Source organism: Grampus griseus (assembly GCF_964374135.1).
Source record: "Grampus griseus genome assembly, chromosome: 6".
NCBI lineage: Eukaryota > Metazoa > Chordata > Mammalia > Artiodactyla > Delphinidae > Grampus > Grampus griseus.
This window is the reverse complement of record NC_139000.1, coordinates 12,712,343-12,735,346: the sequence shown is the minus strand read 5'-3', so window position 1 is coordinate 12,735,346 and position 23,004 is coordinate 12,712,343. Positions and strand designations below refer to the sequence as shown.

The following is a 23,004-nucleotide window of genomic DNA, read 5'->3' as shown; positions in this document are numbered from 1 at the left end:
GAGATTCATTCCAGGAGTACAAAGGATGGCTCACCATCTGCAAATCAGTCAATGTTGTATACCACATTAATAAAATGAAGGATAAAAATCATATGATTATCTCAATAGATGCAGAAAAAGCATTTGACAAAGTGCAACATCCATTTATGATAAAAGAAACTCTCAACAAATCAGGTATAGAGAGAAGATACCTCAACAGAATAAAGGTCATATACGACAAGCCCTCAGCTAACATCATACTCAATGGTGAGAAGCTGAAAGCTTCTTCTCTAAGGCCAGGAGCAAGACAAAGATGTCCACTCTTACCAATTTAATTCAACATAGTATTGGAAGTCCTATCCAGAGCAATTAGGCAAGAAAAAGAAATAAAAGGAATCAAAATTGGAAAGGAAAAAGTAAGATTGTCACTATTTGCAGATGATATGAAATTATATATGGAAAACCCTAAAGACTCCATCAAAAAACTGCTAGAACTAATAAACGAATTCAGTTAAGTTACAGGATACAAAATCAATACACAACAATCTGTTGCTTTCTATACACTAATAACAAACTATCAGAAAGAGAAATTAAGAAAACAATCCCATTTACAATTGCATCAAAAAGAATAAAATACTCAGGAATAAATTTAACCAAGGAGTTGAAAGATCTGTATGTTGAAAACTGTAAGGTATCAATGAAAGAAATTGAAGACAAATGAATGCAAAAATATTCTGTACTCATGGATTGGAATAATTAATATTGTTAAAATGTCCATACTATTCAAAGCAATATACAGATTCAGTGCAATCTGTATCAAAATTCCAATGACATTTTCCACAGAAATAGAACAAACAATCCTAAAATTTGTATGGAACCAAAAAAGACTCTAAATAGCCAAAGCAATCTTGAGAAAGAAGAACAAAGCTGTGGGCATCACACTTCCTGATTTCAAACTATATTACAAAGCTATAGTAGTGAAAACTCTATGGTGTTGGGATAAAAACAGACACATAGATCAATGGAACAGAAGAGGGAGTCCAGAAATAAACCCATGCATATATGGTCAATTAATTTACAACAAAAGAGTAGAGAATATACAATGGGGAAAGGACAGTTTCTTCAAGAAATGGTGTTGGGAAAATTGGACAGCCACATGCAAAAGAATGAATCTGGACCACCATCTAACACCATACACAAAAATTAACTCAAAATGAACTAAAGACTCGAAACTAAGACCGGAAACCATTAAACTCCTAGAAGAAAACATAGGCAGTAAGCTCCTTGATATAGGTCTTGGCTATAGCTTTTTAATCTGACACCAAAAGCAGAAATGAACATCAAATTAAAAAGTTTCCTTTGCACAGCAAAGGAAACCACCAACAAAATGGAAAGGCAACCTACTGAATGGGAGAAGATAACTTCAAATTATATATCTGGTAAGGGGCTAATATTCAAAACATATAAAGAGCTCATACAACTCAATGGCAAAAAATTCCAAACAATCTGATTTAAAAATGGGCAGAAGATCTGAATAGACATTTGTCCAAAGAAGCCAACAGGTATCTGAAAAGATGTGCAACATCATTAATCATCAGGGAAATGCAAATCAAAACCACGATGAGACAGCACCTCATGCCTATTAGAATGGCTATTGTCAAATAGATAAGAAATAATGAGTGTTGGCAAGAATATGGAGAAAAGGGAATCCTTGTGCCCTGTTGGTGGGAATGTAAAATGGTGCAGCTATTGTGGAAAACAGTATGGAGGCTCCATAAAAGATTAAAAATAGAACTATAATATGATCCAGCAGTTCCACTTCTGGGTATTTATCTGAAGAAAATGAAAACATTAACTTGAAAAGATATATGCACTCCCATGGTCATTACAGCATTATTTACAATAGCCGAGATATGGACACAACCTAAGTGTCCTCTGATGGATGACTGGATAAAGACATTGTAATATGACTATTATTCAGCAATAAAAGAGAATGAAATTGTACCATTTGCAAAAACATGGATGGAGCTCAAGGGCATTATCCTAAGTGAAATAAGACAGAACAGAGAAAGACAAATACTGTGCATCTCTCTTATAGATGGAATCTAAAACAAAAAACAAATTAAAAAAACCAACCCAAGTTCATAGATAACAGAGAACAAATTGGTGGTTGCCAAAGGTGGGCGAGTTGGTGGGGGAGAAATGGGTGAACTGTTTTTGTTTTTTAGTATAAATAAATTGAATTTTTTAAAAAAGAATAAAGTAAAGGAGAATGTCTTGGAACAGTGGGACAATACAAAAGGCTTGAAATACAATGGGAATACCAGAAGGAGAAAAAAGAAAGGAACAGAAGAGATACTTGAAGTAATAATGGCTGAGAATTTTCCAAAATTAATGAGACATCCAAACCACAGATCCAAGAAGCTCAGAGAATGACAAGCAGGAGAAATACCAAAAAATTAACACCTATACATATCATATTCAAACTGTAGAAAACCAGAGACAGAGAAAACCTTGACAGATGCCAGAGGGGAAAAACACCTTACCTATAGAGGAATAAGAAAAAAATTACATCAGCATCTCATCAGAAACCATGCAAGAAGAGAGAGGAGTGAAATATCTTAAACGTTGAAAGAAAAATCCCGTAAACCTAGAATTCTGTATCCAGAGAAATTATCCTTCAAAGGTGAAGGAGAAATATTTTCTCAAACAAAAACTGAAGGAATTTGTTGTCCATAGACTTGCCTTGCAAGCAATGTTCAAAGAAGCTCTTCAGAGAGAAAGAAAATGATCTAGGTCAGAAACTCAGATCTACATAAAGAAAAGAAGAGCATCAGAAAAGGAATAAATGAAGGTAAAATAAATCTTTTTTATTTTTCTTATTCTTAACTGATCTAACAGATAACTGTTCAAAGTAATAACAGCAACAATGTGTTGGGTGATTATAGCTTAGGAATAAGTAAAATGAGTAACAGCACAGTTATTAGGGAAGGGGGGAGGAATTGGGAGTACTCTTTTACAAGGAACTTGCACTCTCTGGGAAGTTGTATAGCACTATTTGAAAATGGGTTTATTAGCAGAAAAAGTACACTGCAAACTCTAGGACAACCACTGATTTTTTTTTTTGCGGTACGCGGGTCTCCCACTGTTGTGGCCTCTCCCGTTGCGGAGCACAGGCTCCAGACGCGCAGGCTCAGCGGCCATGGCTCATGGGCCTAGCTGCTCTGCGGCATGTGGGATTTTCCCGGACCGGGGCACGAACCTGTGTCCCCTGCATCGGCAGGCGGACTCAACCACTGCGCCACCAGGGAAGCCCTAACCACTGATTTTTAAAGAAGAAGTATAACTGATATATTAAGAGAGAAAATGAAATCTTATAAAATGCTCAATTAAAACCAGAGAAGGCAGAGAAAGAGGGCAGAGAAGATAAAAAGGCAGAGAAGATAAAAAAGAAACAAAGAACAAGGGAAATAAATGGAAAGCAGTTACTAACATGGTAAATAGTAATCCAGCTATAGCAATAATCACTTTAAATGTGAATGGTTTAAATATATTAATTAAAAGACAGAGATTGTTAGAGTGGATTTAAAAAAGCAAAATCCAACTATATATTGTTTACAAGAAACCCTCTTTAAACGTAAAGGCATAGATAAAAAGTAAAGGGATGGAGAAAGATATATCATGCTAACACTAACTAAAAAAAAAAAAGCTGGAGTAGCTATATTAATTTCAGACAACGCAGACTGCAGAACAAAGAAAACTATCAGGGATAAAGGTGGGCATTATTTAATGATAAAAGGGTCAATTCTCCAAGAAGACAACAATCCTTATCATGTATGTAGCTAAAAACAGAGTGTCAAAATATGTGAGGTAAAACAGATAGAAGTGCAAGGGGAAATAGACAAATCCACTATTATAGTTGGAGATTTCAACACCCCTCTATCAGTAATTGACAGATCCAGCAGGCAGAAAATTGGTAAGGATATAGTTTAACTGAACAGCACCATCAATCAACTGGATCTAATTGACATGTATAAAATACCTTATTCAACAAGAGCAGAGTACACATTATTTTCAGTTCACACAGAACATTTACCAAGATAGACTATATTCTCAGCCATAAAACATAACCTAACAAATTTAAAAGAATAGAAATCATACAAAGTATGCTCTTATACCACAATGAAATTAAACTAAAGATCAATAACAGAAAGACAGCTGAAAATTCTCCACATATTTGAGATTAAATAGCACATGTGTAAACAATACATGGGTCAAAAAATAAGTCTCAAGAGAAATTTAAAAATATTTTTAACTAAGTGAAAATGAAAATAGAACTTACTGAATTTTGCGGGAGGCAATGAAAGTAGTGTTTAGAGGGACATTTAGAGGCTTGAATGCGTATATTAAACAAAATGAAAGGTCTTAAATCAATTATCTAAACTCCCATCTTAGGAAACTAGAAGAGCAAATTAAATCCAAAGTAAGCAGAAGAAAAGAAATAACAAAAACTAGAGCACAAATCAATGAAATTAAAAACAGGAAAGCAATAAAGAAAATCAATTAAGCCAAAAGCTGGTTCTATAAAAAGATCAATGAAACTGATAAACCTCTAGCCAGGCTAAGCAGGAAAAAAAGAGAGAAGATTACTAGACTACTAATTAGTAATTAAAATTACTAATATCAGAAATGAAAGAGGGTTATCACTACTGATCCCATAGACATTAAAAGGATAATAAAGGAATATTATGAATAATTTTGTGTCCACAAATTTGATAACTTAGATGAAATGGACCAATTTCTCTTTTTTTATTTTTTAATTTTGTTTTCAATTTCTCTTTTTTAAAAATTAATTAATTAATTTACTTTTGGCTGTGTTGGGTCTTCATTGCTGCACGTGGGCTTTCTCTAAGTTGTGGCGAGTGGGGGCTGCTCTTTGTTGCGGTGCATGGGCTTCTCATTGCGGTGGCGTCTCTCGTTGGGGAGCATGGGCTCTAGGCATGTGGGCTCAGTAGTTGTGGCTCACGGGCTCTAGAGCACAGGCTCAGTAGTTGTGGCACACGGGCTTGGTTGCTCCGCGGCATGTGGGATCTTCCCAGACCAGGGCTCGAACCCATGTCCCCTGCATTGGCAGGTGGATTCTTAACCACTGTGCCACCAGGGAAGTCCTGGACCAATTTCTTGAAAGACACAATTCAACAAAACTCACACAAAGAGAAACAGTTAATCTGAATAGGCTTATATCTATTAAAGAAATTAAATTAATAACCTTCTAAAAAAGTAAACACTAGGCCCTGATGGTTTCACTGATAAATTCTACTAAACATTTAAGAAAGAAATGATACCAATTCTCTACAATCTCTTACAGAATACAGAAGCAGAGGGAATATGTTCTAACTCATTTTATGAGGTCAACATTACCCCAATACTAGATAACGGCATTACTAGAAAGGTAAAACTACGGACCAATATCTCTCATAAACATAGATGCAAAAATCCTCAACAAAATATTAGCAAGTGGAATCCAATAATGTACAAGAAGAATTATTCACCATAACCAATGAGATTTATTCCAGATACGCAAGGCTGCCTCAACATTCAAAAATCACTTAATGTAATCTATCACATCAACAGGCTAAAGAAGAAAAATCATATGATCATGTCAATAGGTGCAGGAAAGGCATTTGACAAAATCCAACACTCATTCATGATAAAAAAGAAAAAAAAAAACACCCCCTAAAACTCTATGCAAGCTAGCAACAGAGGGGAACTTTGTCCATTTGATGAAGGATAGCTACAAAAACCCTACAGCTAACTTCATATTGAATGCTAAGAAAATAGGTGCTTTCCAACTAATATTGGGAACAGGACAAGGATGTCCCCTCTCACCATTCCTGTTCAACATTGCACTGGGAGTCTTAGTTAATTCAATAAGACAAGACGAAACAAGACAAGAAGAGAAAAGAAAAGGTATACCAAAAGATTGGAAAGGTAGAAATAAAACTGCCTTTATTCTCAAATGACACGGCTGTCAATGTAGAAAATCCCAATAAATTGACAAACTTCTGGAACTAAGTGATTATAGCGACATTGTAGGGTACAAGGTTATTATATAATAGTCAACTGCTTTCCTATATTCCAGCAATGAACACTTGGAATTTTAAATTAAAAACACAACACCATTTATATTAGCACCCAAGTAAAGTAAAATAAAATAAAATACTTAGGTATAGATCTAATGGAACATATGGAAGATACATATGAAGAAAACTAAGAAACCTGAATGACAAAAATAAAAGATCTAAATAAATGGAGAGATATTTCATGTTCATGGACAGGAAGACTCAATATTGTTTAGATGGTAGTTCTTCCCAACTCAATCTATAGATTCAACACAATCCAAATTAAAATCCCAGCAAGTTATTTGGTGAATATTTGACCAGCTGATTCTAAAATTTATATGGGAAAGGCAAAAGACCAGAATAGCCAACACAATTCTAAAGAAGAACATAGAGGACTGACACTACCCAACTTCAAAACTTACTATAGTTACAGTAATCAAAACAACATGGTATTAGTGAAAGAACAGACAACTAGATCAATGGAACAGAATACAGAGCCAGAAATAGACTCACACAAATATAATCAACTGATCTTTGACAAAGGAACAAAGGAAATTCAATGGAGAAAGGACAGTCTTTTCAACAAATGGTGTTGGAACAAGTGGACATCCATATTTAAAAGAAAAAAAAAAGAATCTAGACACAGACCTTGCACCTTTCACAAAAATTAACTCAAAATGGATCATGGACATAAATGTAAAATGCAAAACTATACAAGTTTTAGAAGATAACAGGAGAAAATCTAGGGGACCTTGGATTTGGCTATGAAGTTTTAGACACAACACCAAAAGCAAAATCCCTGAAAGAAAAAATTGATGTTAGACCTTATTAAAATTAAAAATTTCTGCTCTGTACAGACACTGTTAAGAGAATGAAAAGATAAGCCACGTAAACTGTGAGAAAGTATTTGCAAAAGACATACTTGATAAAAGACTTGTATCCAAAATATACAAAGAACACTTAAAACTCAACAATAAGAAAAAAAAGTAGGCAAAGATCTGGACATCTCATCAAAGAAGATATACAAATGGCAAATAAGCATATGAAAAGATGCTCGACATCGTATGTCTTTAGGAAATTGCAAATTAAAACAATGTGGTATATACCACTACACACCTATTACAATGGCTAAATTTAAAAAACTGACAATACTAAGTGTTGTCAAGGATGTGGAGCAACAGGAACTCTCATTCGTTGCTGGTGGGAATGTGAAATGGTACAGCCATTTTGAGAGACAGTTTGGCAGTTTCTTAAAAAGCTAAATGTAGTCTTACCATATGATCCAGCAATCACATCCCTAGGTATTTGCCCATTTTGAAAACGTTATGTCCACAAAAAAAAAACTGCACACAAATGTTTATAGCAGCTTTATTCATAACTGTCAAAAATTGTACGCAACAAAAATGTCCTTAAATAGGTGAATGGATTAACAAACCATGGCATATCCGTTCAAAGGACTTTTACTCACAGATAAAAAGAAATGCGCTATCAAGCCACAAAAAGACACGGAGGACCTTTAAATGCACATTGCTAAGTGAAAGAAGCCAGTACTGAAAAGGCTACATACTGTACGATTCCAACGATATGACATTCAGAAAAAAGCAAAACTATGAAGAGAGTAAAAAGATCAGTGGATGCCAGGGATTCAGGGTGGGAGAGGATGAATAGGTGGGACACAGGGGATTTTTAGGGCAGTGAAAACATTCTGTATAGTATAGTACCGTACTGGATACATTACATTATGCAGTTGTCAAAACACATAGGATGTACAACACAGAGTGAACTTTAAACTATGGACTTTAATTAATAATAATATATTAATATTTGTTTATTAACTAACAAATGTATACTAATGCAACATACTATAGAGGAAAGAGTATGTATTTGGGGAGTATATGGGAATTCTCTGTACTATCTGCTCAATTTTTCTGTAAATCTAAAACTGTTTCAAAGGGGTTTCCCTGGTGGCTCAGTGGTTAAGAATCCACTGCTAATGCAGGGGACATGGGTTTGAGCCCTGGTCCGGGAAGATCCCACATGCTGCAGAAGAAGTAAGCCCATGAGCCACAACTACTGAGCCTGTGCTCTAGAGTCCGCGAGCCACAACTACTGAGCCCACGTGCCACAACTACTGAAGCCCGCGCACCTAGAGCCTGTGCTCTGCAACAAGAGAAGGCCCCGCTCACCACAACTAGAGAAAGCCCACATGCAGCAGTGAAGACCCAACACAGCCCCAAATAAATAAATAAATAAATTTATTAAAAAAAAAAAACTTTTCCAAAAAAATTGTCTATTAATTTTTAAAAATCCATAAATGTAGCTCATATTTGTGTCAATCACCAGCAGCCACATTAAAGGGCAGTATGTGGGAGAAGATTTAGTTAGGAGAGGTGGGTCCTTGTCCAAGCACTGCTGTTTACTAGCGAGGTGCCCCCAACCAGTCTAATTCTCATTTCCTCAACTCTAAATAGCGGTGCTGTGAGGAGTGTCAAGTGCAGAGCTTTGTAGCAGTAAAGCCTGTGTGACCCTGTATCCTGCCTCCTTGGTAGCAGAGGAGCAGATGGGGGGAGGGGCTGCGGAGGATGCGTCTGTCATTGGTCACGTCTCCCCGATGGTCTTACCAAACATAGCTCCGCCCACCTTATGGATGCCTCGGCCTGGGGATATTTGGGGATTGGCAGTAGTCCTTCCATCTTTACTCATCAGTGTCGTCACTTCCTGAGGCTGCACAAGATGGAGGCTAGAGACCGGTTCCTGCTCTGTCCCTGACCCCTCTTTACCACTCTGAGCCTCGGTTTCCTCCTCCCTGAGTGGGGTCGTGGGAACAAGACCACGCTCAGGGGGAGTGTGAGCTTTCAGTGCACAAGTGGATTGGAAGACTTTTGTAATCTGAAAGCACGCACACGTGTCAAGAATGACAATGGTGGTTAAAACAAAGCAAAAGGAGAGCCGGGGGTACACTTACTAACTAAAGCCTTACAACAACCCAAGGTGGATGGCACTGGCCCGTTTTAAAGGAAACTGTGGCTCTTGGAGCTGAAGCGCCCCCACCCCCGACCCTGGGCTCCAAGATGGGAGGTGCAAGGAACCAGACTCAGCCTGGCTGACTCGCTGGTTCATGGCTCATGCTTTTCCCACAACTTCCATCCTGCTGCCGCTGTTCCTGCAAGATCTGAGATGAAGGAAAGGAAATAGCTGCATAAAAAAATTCATCTCACTTTTTTCCTTTTGTCTCTTTTTTGGGGCGTAGGACCAGACAACGGCGGAGATCCTGTTCCCATGCCCTGGAGGTGATGGACAGGAAGGTGACGATCAGGCGCTCCAATGAAGGGGCTGTGGCGGTGATCACACGTCTCCAGGCGACACTCCCCGAGGGGACATTCATTACAGAAGGTGCAGCCTGCACGGCAGCAGCCCCAGATAAGCGTCTGCGCGGGAAGGGCGAGCTGGCATTTCTGTTGGCTCGCTTGCTTTTATTAAAAATAATTCTGACACTGACTATTTTGTAAGCGTGTAGGCACACATCCAGGGAGGCCCATCTGACTTTGAGATAATTTCAAGGCTGAAGAACATCGCTCGTGCCAGACACGGTGCGAGGCACCGCGTGAAACCCGCCTCCTGTACCGAGGAGGGAGGGGGCCATCCATGTATATGTATAAGTGAGGCTTCGCTAAACCTTCCAAGTAAAAATACTTTTAAATATTTCAGTACGTTGTTAACCACATACATTTCAGTTGGGGCTCATTCCAGCTGAGGAAAGTAGAGGAGGCAGATGATTTGCATAAGTCGACTGAGGAAATTTGGTGAGAGACAGTAACGAGACTCAGACACCCACAGATGTCAGCTGATCGTCAGGGTCCCGTCCCTCGTCCATCCCGCGCGCGTTTGCTGAGCACCTACTATGTGCCAGGCACAGAGCTAGGCTTCGTCAAGGCAGGAACGGCTTGGCGTCATGGAGTCTAGCTCAAGGGGCAGATGCCACACGCTCGTTCCACCGTGTTCACTTCGCACGGGGATCGGTGCTGCCGAGGAGATGCGCTGAATGCTGCTGGAGCCTGTGGGAAGGGGGAGCTGGCCCAGCCTGAGGGAGGTGCCTTGCGAGGAGGGCCTGGGCAGGGGTGTGTGAGGGGTGAGGGCTTCGGACAGAGGCAGGTGGCCCCGATGGAGGTCCTCCGAAGTGGCCGGCCACCTTGGCTGGAACGAGTGAGCGTGGGGCTAGTGACCGGAGGGGTGGCTGCACAGGGGGAAGGGTTCTCACTCGCTCCCCTGGAGTTGTAGTCGTGAGACCAGTGACTGCAGGCGGCTGATGGTGGACTCCGGGTTGAGAGGTGATGCAGGAGGAGGGCTGGAGGCCAGCCAAAGGCAGGAGCACCCACAGTGTGAGAGCAGACGTGCAGAGGAGAGGGGACAGCTGGTCTTTGGAGACCGTGGCACACGTGGAGAGAAACTGGCCCTGACTCTCCAGGCCCGGCAGCCCTGAAGCTGGAGTGCTGCATTTCTTGCTAAAGGTCTCCAGCTTCACAGTATCCACCCCCCACCCCTACTTTCCTTGAGTTGGACACATGGGTTCCGCTTCCCAGCCAACCCTCCAACAGTGCTGTGTAGGACAAAGGGGCAGGGCAGTGAGGATGGGGCAGCCAGGCCAAAGGTGGGTGAGGGCCATCTTGGAGGGAAAGGAGGGGAGGCCCTGGCACTCTGTCAGCTCCGAGGGAAGGCCCGCTGCCACCACATCCCATCCCTCCCACAGGCTGCGAGTGTCTCCAGGCAGGCGTTTCTTCCTGTCTGTTCCCAGCACCTGCAGAGCACCTGGCACGAGTAGGTGCCCAGGAAGCATGTCCCGGGAGAGGGGTGCAGTCAGAGCCAGGTGATATCAATAGAGGCAGCCCCTTCTTACTGAGCATTTCCTACTCAGACCCTGCTCTGAGCACTTTCTGCTTTGTCCCATTTCAGCCGTATCAATGTTCTTATGAAGTGGGCACCGTTATTATCTCCCCTTTTCAGAAGATGAATGTGAGGCTCAGAGGAAGTTACATAACCTGCGGAGACGACACAGCTTGCAATTTACCGGTCTCAGATTTGAAGCCAGCTTTGTCTGATCCCAGAGCCCGTGGCTTTGGTTATACTGCCAGTCAAGCCGAGGCAGCCCCACGAAGGCGGGCATGTAGCTCAGGAGCTCTTCAAGCAGTGGAAGAAATGTTTCTCATTTTGGTCAAAGAGCCTACAGCACATAGGAGACATTACACTATGCCACTCTGATTTTTCCTCTGCAAGCAAGGTGTGGGCCGAACACGCATATGTGGGTGTCGCGTGTGTGCTCATGTGGGTGGGAAAGACTCTCTGGTCCATTTTCTTTCTTGCTTTGCAATCACGTTTCCATTGCTTACTGGGAGGACCTCTAGTTTATATTTTAAAACAGCAAAAAATCTGGCTGCGAAGTGAGCAAAGCTGTCCTGAAGCCCCTAGCTGTCGGTTGTGGGTTAGATGGACCAGACACCAGATGCTGGGCTCAAGTGTTCCCTTTTCAAGTGAAATGTTTGTCTCTCACAGATGATGCCAGTGATACTGCCTTTTTTTTTTTTTTTTTTTTTTTGCGGTACGCGGGCCTCTCACTGTTGTGGCCTCTCCCTCCCGTTGCGGAGCACAGGCTCCGGACGCGCAGGCTCAGCGACCATGGCGGACCGGGGCACGAACCCGTGTCCCCTGCATCGGCAGGCAGACTCTCAACCACTGCGCCACCAGGGAAGCCCGATACTGCCTTTTATTGCCTAATCTTGATGCTCTCCTAGTCTCTCGCCACAGAGGAGTGAATTCCACTCTGGGAAGAGTAGAAAGCAAAGTCTCAATGATAAGGAGGTGTTCATGAGTGCAATTTACATAACTGCCTCTTCACTGACAACTGTGTTTCTTCGTTTGGTTCTGGGCAATGAGAGGGCTACTACACCCCAAGTTTGCTGATACCACAAACAGATTTCTGTGCTCTGCTAGAAATTCTTTTTTAGATTTTTTTTTTAGATTTCTGTGCTCTGCTAGAAATTCTAGAATTGGAAACTGAAATCTTTTTTTTTTTTTTAAATGACAATTGACAATTACACTGGCCTGCTGCAGAGTGTGAGACTGCATATTACGAAATTCCACCACGCTCCTAAGTAGTCATTGGCATTTTAAGAGAGGAAGACAGTCTATTTAGAGAGCGATGGGCATGGGATGCAGCTGAGGGCTCCTCAGGTGGAGAGAGGTGGCAAATGGGCTGGGCGTGGGGGAGAGCCACGTGCTAAACGCGTGTGATCGCCGAGTCCCAGCTTTTGCTTTGGGTCACGAGAGCGTGGGGATGCTTGTTCCATTACTAAAAGGAACTAGTTCAAAAAGCTAACTGAATAGAGCAGGCTATGCCTGGACCAGGATGGAGCGTCTCCCGAGCCAGGATCATGATTAACCCAGTTCTGTGCACCTGAGGTCCAATTTAAAAAAGCAATCAATAACGGGCCTATTTCAAAGGGTGGTCTGACATTTAGATTTCATAATATGTATGCTTCTTCTTACTGTTTTTTTTTTTCCTCTCTAGTCTTTTTAAACACCACTTTTTCTTCTCCAATAGCAGGGTCTCCTCATGCAGGTCAAATGAAGGTTCATAAGGGCCTTGAGCATCGGGAATCTGGTTAACCCCCTTGGTGGGTACCGAAGTCTCATTAGGGCAGAAGGAAGGTCTGGGCTGGCTTCCAGAAAGGAAAAGTGCATCAGCACTTGGACACACTGGGGTTTGGGTCGGGGTGACGGTCTTATTCAAATGGACTGCCATTTTACACTGGACAACAGGAAAGCAGAGGGAGACCCCTATAGACCACCGCTCGTATAAGCCATGGTTCTCACACTCACAAGGCCCTGCTTTGGGGATGGGGGACATTTTTTATATTGGCGTTCGTCTGCTCACCGAACATTCACTGGGCACCAGGTGAGAGGCTTTTGCGTGCTCTGGTCGATGTGCCAGGCCCTCAGGGATACAGAACGCGTAGCGAGCGCCTTTTCTGGGTCGCCCACCATGCTAAGTGCTTTGCTTGTGCTCTCTCCTCACCCGCAAGGCTCCCTCCTTCGTTGCTTCCCCCATGGGAGCTCTGGCCACCCCGTTACAACTTTCAACCGCGCGTGCTTTTCATTTGTGTGGCTGGAGACGCTGGGTGTCATGGAAGGGCCAAGGATGAGCTCTGAAGGCAGGCCGTTCTCGGTTCAGATCCCGGGCTCCCCACTGTAAGACTTGACACGCTTGCTTAAGTTCACCCCTTTGAGCCTCAGCTTTCTCATCTGTCAGATGGGAATAGCCAGCCTTATCTCACAGGGCTGCATGAGACTTAAATGAAGCAATTCATAACAAGCATCTTTGATTTCTGTCACATAGTCAATGTTCAGTACGTAATCTCTATTTTTTTTTTTCCTTGAGAATAGAGTCTGTAAAATAATTTTTTTATTCCAGTAGGGCCCAATACCTGGTAACACATTCATTACCCGTCTGTTGAATGAATGAATGAGTGAATGCACGAGTGAGTGCGTGCCCTTTGAGACTGAGAGCGCATGTTCTGCCCCTCTTCTGACTTCTTTCTCGCCAGCCCCACAGCAGCTCTAGGGCAGGAAAAGCTGCCCCAGCTCACATGGATCCACACCTCCGACCAGGCCTTTACTTCTTCTGACATCCAGTAGCTTCCTGAGTGGTCCTGAGCACGCGGCTGGCTTCAGAAACTCCTTCTCCTTGAGAATCAGAGGTGCTCGAGCAGGCTTCTCAGGAGGCATCTGGGCCCCGGCCTGCACCAGCTAAGACAGCAGTGGCCCCTGCGCCCACGGGCACAGACAGCCTTCTCATGCCTGGCTTTAATGCCCAGCCCTCACTGCCTGTACGACCCCCCACCCTGGACGCTATTATTTCCTTTCAGGAGTGATGGAAACAGGAGAACAGGAGTATAAGCTCCAAGGAGGAAGGGAGACAGGTGCGTGGACGAGGCACCAACTCCCACTCCAGTTCTGCCTTCCTTGTGCTCTGTGAATTGACCTTTCACCTCCCTGCCTCACGAGCCCCCATCCCCTCCGCATCACTCAGATGAACAAGCCCTGCTCGGTGTGGCCCTGGATTGGGGATAGCGTCCTGGGCCAGGAGGTAGGAGGCTTGAGTGCAAATCCAGCTTCTGCTACTCACTGGCTGTGGGATTTCAGACAAGTCACTTTTGCTCTTGGAAACCTCAGAATCTGCTCTGTAAAATGGGATCTGATCACCCTCCTCGAAGGTCTGGTGTGAGAATTAGCAGTGATATTTGTACGTCGGAGGTGATCTCAAAATTGCAGTTACTACTAGGGATTGTTATTCCACACACTCAGGGGCTGAGGCAGGGCGGAAAGGCCTGGAAGACCCCAGCCCCAGATTTGCGCATCTGTATGTTCTAAAAATAAGTATTTTTCTCATCTCCTTAGCTTGCTCAGCAGACAGAGAGACGCCGCAGACCCCAGAAAACCTCACCCGAGCCTATACTGTGGGCAGCCCCTGTGGATTCCGCTGCTGGGGAGCAATTTAAGAGGCAAACAAAACATGAAAAGCTACTCAGAATTAACAATGGGGCCAGATGGTAATGCTAGTTTGAAGCAATAAAACATGATAAGTAGCTTCCTGCTGCTATTCCTGATCAATTTCAATATTTAATAATTCCACTGCCACCCCTGCCCCCTCATCTGGCCCCCTCCACAGGCTCCCGCAACGACGCCCCGCATTCGGCTCACAGAGCAAACACGTCTTCACTTTCTGAAGGCGTCAGCAGAAAGCAGGCGGCTCAACTGTCACATGAGCGCCCTCCGTCCTGGAGATGATAATTCATCTGCCTACTTCTAAGAGGTTCCATCTCCAGCCTCTCCTGGTTGCCAGGGAAGGATGGAAGGCAGCTCCGACGGCAGAGATGTGACAGGAGCTCTCGCCTCGTCGAATCAGTGAGTATTAGCAGCCCCTGAGTTTTGCTTTTGAATTTAAGAAAGGGGAGCCGTAGGGAGCTGGGTGGTCACCTTACTCCGGGACCAATAGCAGGAGGAAGCAACCGGAAGGGGAGGGTGGCAGCTTGGTGTTAAAGCCTTACCCACCAGCCGCGCTTCTGAGCCTCAATTTCCTTCTCCGTATGAAAGAGATCATCGTGTCTACCTCTGGGAGGATTCTAGCCCATGCTGCCCGTGTCAAGTGCCGGGCAGTGTGCTCAGCATGTAGGAAACACCCAAGACTGGCAGCTGGAAGCCTCATTATCAAACGTGAAACCACTTAGCAGACGATGCCCAAGTCCCGGCAGCTGCAGGAAGGGCTGCTGGTCCCTGTGGGCAGGGAGCTCGAGCCCAGGGCAGAGCCGGGGTGCGGGGCAGGATCTGGCGGGGAGCACCCTGCTCAGGATTCTCCCCAGGAGCCCACTGATAAGATGAACTGTCCACGAGGGCCCCACAGGCTTTCAGACCCTCCGGCACAGGGCACCCCGGACAGCTGGTGCTGCTGGCGCCCTTTACGGAGGAGGAAATGGGCAGGACGAGGTGAAACGGCTTCTCGCGCTTACATCGTAGGAAGTGGCATTGTCAGTTCTAAGCTGGGTCTCCCAACCCCCCTGATTTCAGGTCCTCGCCACCCTATCGCAGGAGAAAACTGCTCCCTGAGGCGCCCCCTCTTTGTGTGTCCTTTTTGCAGGGAGGCAGCCGAGTGGAGGGTGGCCCCCTTGAGATGCAGTTTACTCGGCTGTGAAATGCGAACGTTCATACCTACTGCACTGGTTCACAGCAGAGACGTTTAATGAGGGAATATGCATGAGAGCCCGCTGTAATTTTGTGATGAGCTGAACAAATGTCAGGTATGGTTATTATTATGGCTTTTTAGAAAAACCCCCTCTGGGAGGAAAAAGATCAGAAATTCATCCACCGAAGGCGGATTCTTCTTACTGAATCCTTGACCGGCCCCACGTGATCTAGGGGGTCAAGATCAAGCTCTTTCACGTGGCGTTCAAGGCCTCGACAGCTCCTGCAACCCCGTCTCTGCCTCTTCTCCTTTCCCTCCTTGCTGCAGACCCTCCAGGCTACTTGGGGTGACCTGAGCCTTTCACGTGTGTCTCTGCCTAGACCAGGGAAACAGCCCTGAAGGAGGGGGCGTGTGCCACCCTGTCCCTCAGCTGATCCCACTCAGCTTCTGCAGGAAGTCTTCCTTGGGCCCCCCTTGCTCAGGAACTCCTCTGCTGAGCCTCCTGACAGCCTCTCTGTGCTTCCCTCCATCCTAGCACGCATCACACTAGCTACTGCTATGTTCTCATCTGCCTCCCAGCTCTAGAGCCAGTTCCTCCTGGGCCTGAACCAAGTGCTGTTCACTCCAGTCTATCCGGGGCCTGGCCCCGCTTATGCCCTGGGGATGTGTGGCGAGGGATGAACCTACCAACGAATAAGTGACTGTTTCCAACATAAATGGAATCAAAGCTTTAGGCAAAGGATTCCAGCAGTGGAATTAGGATTTGGGTGGGCACAGCCTTGGGAGCAGAAGTCAGGACGGTGCTCCTGAATTCAAACTCAGTTCCATCCCTCCAGTGAGGTCTAGAGCTGATAGTGTAAGCAAGCCTCCCGGGACAGACCCTACCCCTCCACCACCCCCCACCCCCGCCACCCCCGCCGTCCTCCATCTGCTCCTAGGCCTTCCCCAAGTTCCAAAGAATAAATTTAATCAAAGAAGTGAGAAAATGCAGAAACAAAGGAAAACAGTCAAGCAAAACAAAATAATAATAGTTTAGTCATTAAACAAAGTCAAGGACCTTTATTTCCTCCTCAAGGGCTATAGATAACATTCCGAGCCACGTCCTTTGAGCTGTTTTGCAGATACTGAAACCCCCGCCAGGTGGAAGAAGTTAACTGCATGCTGCCCACAAGCACGTAGACCCCAGACGGGCTGGAACCAGAAGGTTGATGATGTTGACTCCCAATGACCTCATCACCAACCAATCAGAAGAATGTCCACGAGCTGATCACACACCCCGCGACACCTCTCCCTCACCCTGCTTTTAAAAACCTTTCCCTGAAAGCCACTGGGGAGCTCGGGCCTTCTGAGCTGCCTGGACTCCTTGCTTGGCCCTGCAATAAATGCTGCCCTTTCCTTCACCACAACTCCGAGTCAGCAGGTTGGCTTTACTACACGCAGGCGAACAGACCCAAGTTTGGCTTGGTAACCATAGGATGACCTTCCTCCTTCCCCCACCTTGACCCTTAACAAGAAGAAACAGATAATGTACCACCCATCCCTCTCTGTCCTCCCACAGGACACGGCAGAGGCCAGTCATCGGGTACCTGAATCCCGCTGGTCCACGGTCATGGAGCTCCATCTCCTCGTGATGTCAATGTAGAGGATGTCCACGGCGGCCATGGACAAGCTGCTGCTACTGAGCTTGCAGTTCCTGCAGAAGACAGGAAAGGACACGTCACTGCCAGATCCGACCCGTCCTGTCCTGTCTGGCTTCCGTGCCTTTGCCCGGGTTGTGTTCCCCGCCTGGAAGGCCCTCCCTCCCCACAGCTGGAACTAGCGAAGGGTGAATGGCAGGGAACCATGGGAGAGGAGGCTGAAAATGGAAGAGCTGAGGTCAGATCCTGTGGGTTCCTGTAATGTGGTTCATTAGGGCTCTAAAGGGCTGGGAGGAGGAGGGACTTTAGGATGGCAAGTCTTGAGTTGAACCTGGCTCTACCACTTAGAAGCAGATGGCTCTGATTAAACTATTTCCCCTTCTTGAGCCTCAGTTTCCTGACCTATAAAACAGGCAGTCTTGATTACAGTCACTGTGGTCTGCAAAGGTGGGCAGGCGTGCTGAAAAGAGCATGATTTGGGCCTCGGACAGACCAGGACTGAAATCCCGGCCCTGCTGCTTTTTCTAGCTAGTATGGCTGTGGACCATTTACTTAAATCTTCGGTGCCTCTATTTGCTGGTCTCTTAAATGAAGATAATAACACCCGCCCACACGGCTGTTGTGAAGAGGAGACGAGGCGGGGCATCCCAAGGCCCTGGCACCTGGTTGGGCCACGACAACTGCTGGTTCCCTTCCCGATCTCTCTCTACTTGCCCTCTTGCTCTCAGAGCTGCAACCATCTAGGCCCCTTCAGAGGCTGCCTGAGGCTGACCTTTCAGTGAAGGCCCTGTCCGTTCTGGAGGAATGGGGCTTGCTAGTCAGAGTGTCTGGATGAAAGAATTCAGGCTCTCTGTTCAGAATGTAGGCAGCCCTCAGCTGGTCCAGAGGCACTTCCCTCCTGAAGCAGATCGTGCCGGGGAGGCGAGTCCCACGACAGGCTGGATTTGCCCTGGGAACCCCGAAAGCTAGACCTCGGGACCAGCTGTCTGGCTGAACTACACTGCATGCTGCTTTCAACTTTCCAAGTGTGTCCACATCCGTCGCCCCAGCCACGATAAAGTGGTTCTTTGGTTTCCCATTTGTCATCATCCCTTGCGTGAATAGCTCCCTTAGGAACCCGAGAAGTCGGGGGTTGATTGGCAAGCAGGATTTGGGCATCCCAGAGGCCCCTCTCCAAACCCATGCACACCCCTGACACGTGCCCACGTGTGCCCAGCACGGTGCCTGGACGAGGCTGGTGCTCCTTATATGACAGCATCCTCCCTCCCTCCCTCCCTTCTTTCCTTTCTTCCCAGCCTGTATTCCTCAGGCCATCAATTCACATCCTGCTTCCTCCTGGGCTCCGGCTCTGTATTTCAATCACAAGTCGCAGTGGCAGACTTCAAAGCGCATCAGCACACAGTCACCGAGCCTCAGTGACAACATGTCAGCGGATGCAGAGCTTTTCATGTCACCCGTCACTGGGATGGCTATCTCCATTGGGTCCTGCTGGGGACCCGCTCCAGTCTCTCCCAAGGTATATTCTAACAGCCTGCACTGTTCATTTCCAAAGCTTCGTTAGGAGTGGCTACGGGTTTTCTCTCATTATCGTATCCATGTCCTCTGGACCACTTGCTCCCCACAGGACAGGAGCGCTACCTGGCTTGCTCTGTGGGTTAATGGAGTATAAAAAGGGAAACCAAACTGACCACTGGTATATAGTTATTTTTTTCCTGACAGGTAGAAATTAGAAGTGTCAGACCTTTAGTAGGAGTCATAATTTACCAAAGAGGATTCTCCATTTATCCCTTTTCCCAAAGTAACTTTCCCTCCCTAGTGACACCTGCAAACACAGTCAATGGTAACATTTGCTGCTGGGGCAGGGGAAGGAGGGGTCTGTGCTGGCTGCCGTAGACCCGAAACGCTTTAGAAGAAGTTTGATCCTGTGGGCACTTCCTGGGCACCATCTGTATGCCAGGCCCTTTCCTGCCCATGAGCTCTCTGGATCTTTATAACCACTTTATGAGGGAGGTGTTCTTAGGCCCACTTCAATGACGGGTAAGCTGAGACTCAAGAGAAGGGACAATGGCTTGCCCAAGATCACACGCTGGGATTCACATCCAGGCCTCCCCTGGAGGATAGAGTAGTGGACTTGGGAACTTTGGGGAGCAATGGGGAGGTGGCCCAGCCCAGAGCTTCAGGAAGAGCCCAAGATTCAAGAGACAAAGTCTCAGGTAACCCAGAAAGTCTGGAGCCTCTAGAGAGGCCCTGTTGGGAAGCTTTGGGATATAAGGCTGGGGGGTAAGACAACCAGGGTCACTTGGAGACAGGTTTTCCTAGGTTTATCCCCGTGGTCACCAAACATTCTTAATGCGCTCAAACAGGGAATGTCTCCAAGGGTTAAGATTTTGGAATGAACTTTTCATCCATCCGCCCACTCAGTATAGAATTTGTTTTGTGTGCACTATGTGTAAGTGGTATTCTGGGCCCAGTGAGTGACGCTGGGATCCGGATCAGTCTTGGATACGGCTCTCGGAGGGTAGAAATGATCTCAGAATCTGGGGTAAAAACATGAGGCCTTGGTAGCTCTTAATCGTTTGAACAGTTTCCCCTTATGCTCTGGGATGCAGTTCTTCAAATGACTGACGAGTGACAGGATAAATTCTTCAGTGGAAGAGAAATCCAAGAAATAAGGTAACATGAGAAGCCAGAAAGATTCCGCAGAAAGGACAGGCTAGAAACGTACATGGAAAAAATGAGCTTTGGAGTCAAAGGCACACGAGTTTGCGTCTTGACTCTGCTATGTGACCTTGAGCAGGTCACTGACATTCTCTGCAATCTAAATTTCCTTATTTGTATGAGGATAAGGCGACTCGCCATATAAAGCTATTTTAAGGACTAGCTCGGTGCCTGGCACATGTGACAGCTCCCAGCCTTCCTCCATGATGCAGAACCAGTTTAAAGAAAGGTTTTGTTTTGTTTTCAGAATCAAAAGAATATGGGCACAGAGGATGGAGAGAATCACAAATCATTCAAGTTCATTAGGAGCCTAAGATTAGAGAGATTTGAAATTATCATCCCCATTTTCTCTCAACAACTAGTGACATCTCATGGGAAATTTAGAAACCAACTTTTTCCACTCCATAAAATCCTATTTATAGAATTTCTTTTGTGTTCATCCTTCTCTGTGAAAGAAAAGAAGCTTATTTTTCCTGGAGAGGTTTCTGTAAGGTGAAAACTAACAAATAATCAATATTTGTTTAAAAAAGAAAAAAAAAACAACCCACTCTCTAAACATCTGCCGGGCGGAGGGAAAGACAACTTTGGTTTATAATGTTTCTATTTTTAAAGGCTATTGATATCCCAGGCATAAAAATCTCGTGATATTACTGGAAAGAGATCATCACAGAACAGGGGAATTTTCAAAGTCACTGAGGAGTTAATGACAGAGGAGGAGGCAGGGCCCCTGACACTTCCATTCCAGAACATTCTAACGCTCCATGCTGCCTCTCAGAGAATAACACCCCACAGCTACCCATTATGAAGCATGTTAATATCTCCTTATGAGAAAAGGGAGTGGAAGGAGGAAAAAAAGGAAAAAGAGAAAACCGTTCTCTAATTTAGAAGAAGACCAGGATTAGAAACCACAAAGGACACGAGTGGGGATCTCCAAGCGGAATGGCCCAGTGTGAAGCAAACACTCGAGGTGTGGAGAAGCTGCCTCCCATTTTCTAGAAATAAACCCCGGTTCTGGCAAACCGTTTAATCTTCAGGCTGTGGAAATGGAAAATGCAGCGTGTGCCAGTTGATGTCAAGTTCTGGTGTAGGATACGTTCAGAAAACGGGTTCTTAGCGAATTACATAGAAATCCTCCCAAATTAGGGATCCGATGGAAGGAAAATAACAAAAATGCATTTCCCTCGAGAAAGCTGCCACACTGAAGAAGCAGATAATTTCTGTTTCTCAGAGAAAGAGATGTCTCCACACCTCAGCAATTATTATGAATTAAAAAAAAAAGAGAAAAGAGGTGCTTAATTCATGGTAATACGTGCTACTGTTATATGCCTCCTGAGGAAATGACACGACAAGCTGGTTAGATAGAGTTAATTCTAGATGAGAGGATGACAGTTCATTATTTCTCATTTCTTGGTGGAAAAGAAAAATAGAATACGGCCAGACTGGCATTAGCATAATTCACTCCTAAAACTGCTGATCTATGCAGCACGTTATGAGAGATGGTCACTGAAAATCAATTCAATCGGAATGTTTATTATTTTGTTCCCTCCAGTTCTCTTCAAGGAACTGGGAGAGAAAGAGTGGGTAGGACCGACGAAAGTCAAGTTCAACTTCTGCCGTTTGCGTGGGAGCTCAGAAGGGAGGGTCTCTAGCCAGCAAATATGTCTCTGGCACAGTGCCCCAGAGAAGGGCACTTGGTTTGATTTAACACATGGCATAAATATTATTAACTCATAATGAAGCGAAATTTAAACTGAAGTGGAAAGCAGAGAAAGAATAGTTGTTAGCAAGAGAAAACACGTGCTGTTAAATTTAGCTGGTGAGACGGAACACACTCAGATATAAATCTGAAAGCAGAGAAGATCATCTTTTACAACAAAGTTGCTGTTCGGATGTCTGGGTACATTTGAAAAGGAGAAATCTATTAACAGTTGTGCAATGTTTTCTCCATTTCTTCCTGCATCCTTCATTACTCAGGACACTTGCTGGGTGGGTACAGAGGGAGGGGAGAGGGGCTCACAGTCTGGGTCCTTCTGCTCCGGCTGCCTCTTCCCTACCTGAAGACATTGTCACTTGTCACGGTCACCATCGCTCCCACTAACAGTACTCGGCCACAGGTGGGGAATGAAGGCTGCAGGACCTAATAGTCGCTAATGTCACAAAGGTGGGTTTTTCATGCAAACACTCTTAATTATAGAGAACAAAGGGGTGGAAAAATCATAAACCCTCTCACACAGAGACAGATTTGTAGCAATATTTTTCACATCATCCAGTTTCAGTCTGAGTGCATTTTAAGAATCTTCTTTGCTAGAACCACTCTCAATTCTTTTCAGGAATTTTCTTTTCAAGGTTGTATATGAACATACCAGTCCTCTTAATATGTACCTCAGCCTCTCACACCAGAGGTAACACACTGGTGGACTCTATGGGCCGCCATGCTTTGATTGAACCCAGAATTATTTTCTGAATCGCCAACATTCAGTATATACATGCGTTGATATTTTACATAAAAATCAATATTTCTAGCTTCTCTTGAAAAATCAAAAGCCTTGGTAATACTAGCCCGGCAACAACCTTTCTTTTTGCCACAGCCCCACCCCCCTCATCCTTCTAGACCCCACCCACTGGTTTGTTTATCCTTCCTGCCTGCACCCTCCCCCCACCCCATCCTCAGGCAACTGAGATTGTGATTCTTGTGACATGTAACTTTTTTTTCAAATCTCTCCCTCTCTCTTACATTTTAGTAGAATTGTATTAGGAGTTAAAAGGAAGCATCTGACCAATGTCTTTTGCTCTTCCTTCCTTCTTCCTTTTTCCT

The 23,004-nt window shown here is 44.9% G+C and overlaps 1 protein-coding gene across 1 annotated transcript in view; it reads right to left on the bottom strand.

Annotated features, from left to right (window-relative positions):
* Positions 1-23,004, bottom strand: part of TTLL11 (tubulin tyrosine ligase like 11) — a 247,184-nt gene that overhangs the window by 18,691 nt on the left and 205,489 nt on the right. The window contains exon 8 of the mRNA XM_082656120.1: positions 17,421-17,527. Within this exon, the coding sequence (XP_082512246.1) occupies positions 17,421-17,527 (107 nt within the window). The remainder of the gene's footprint in view (positions 1-17,420; positions 17,528-23,004) is intronic.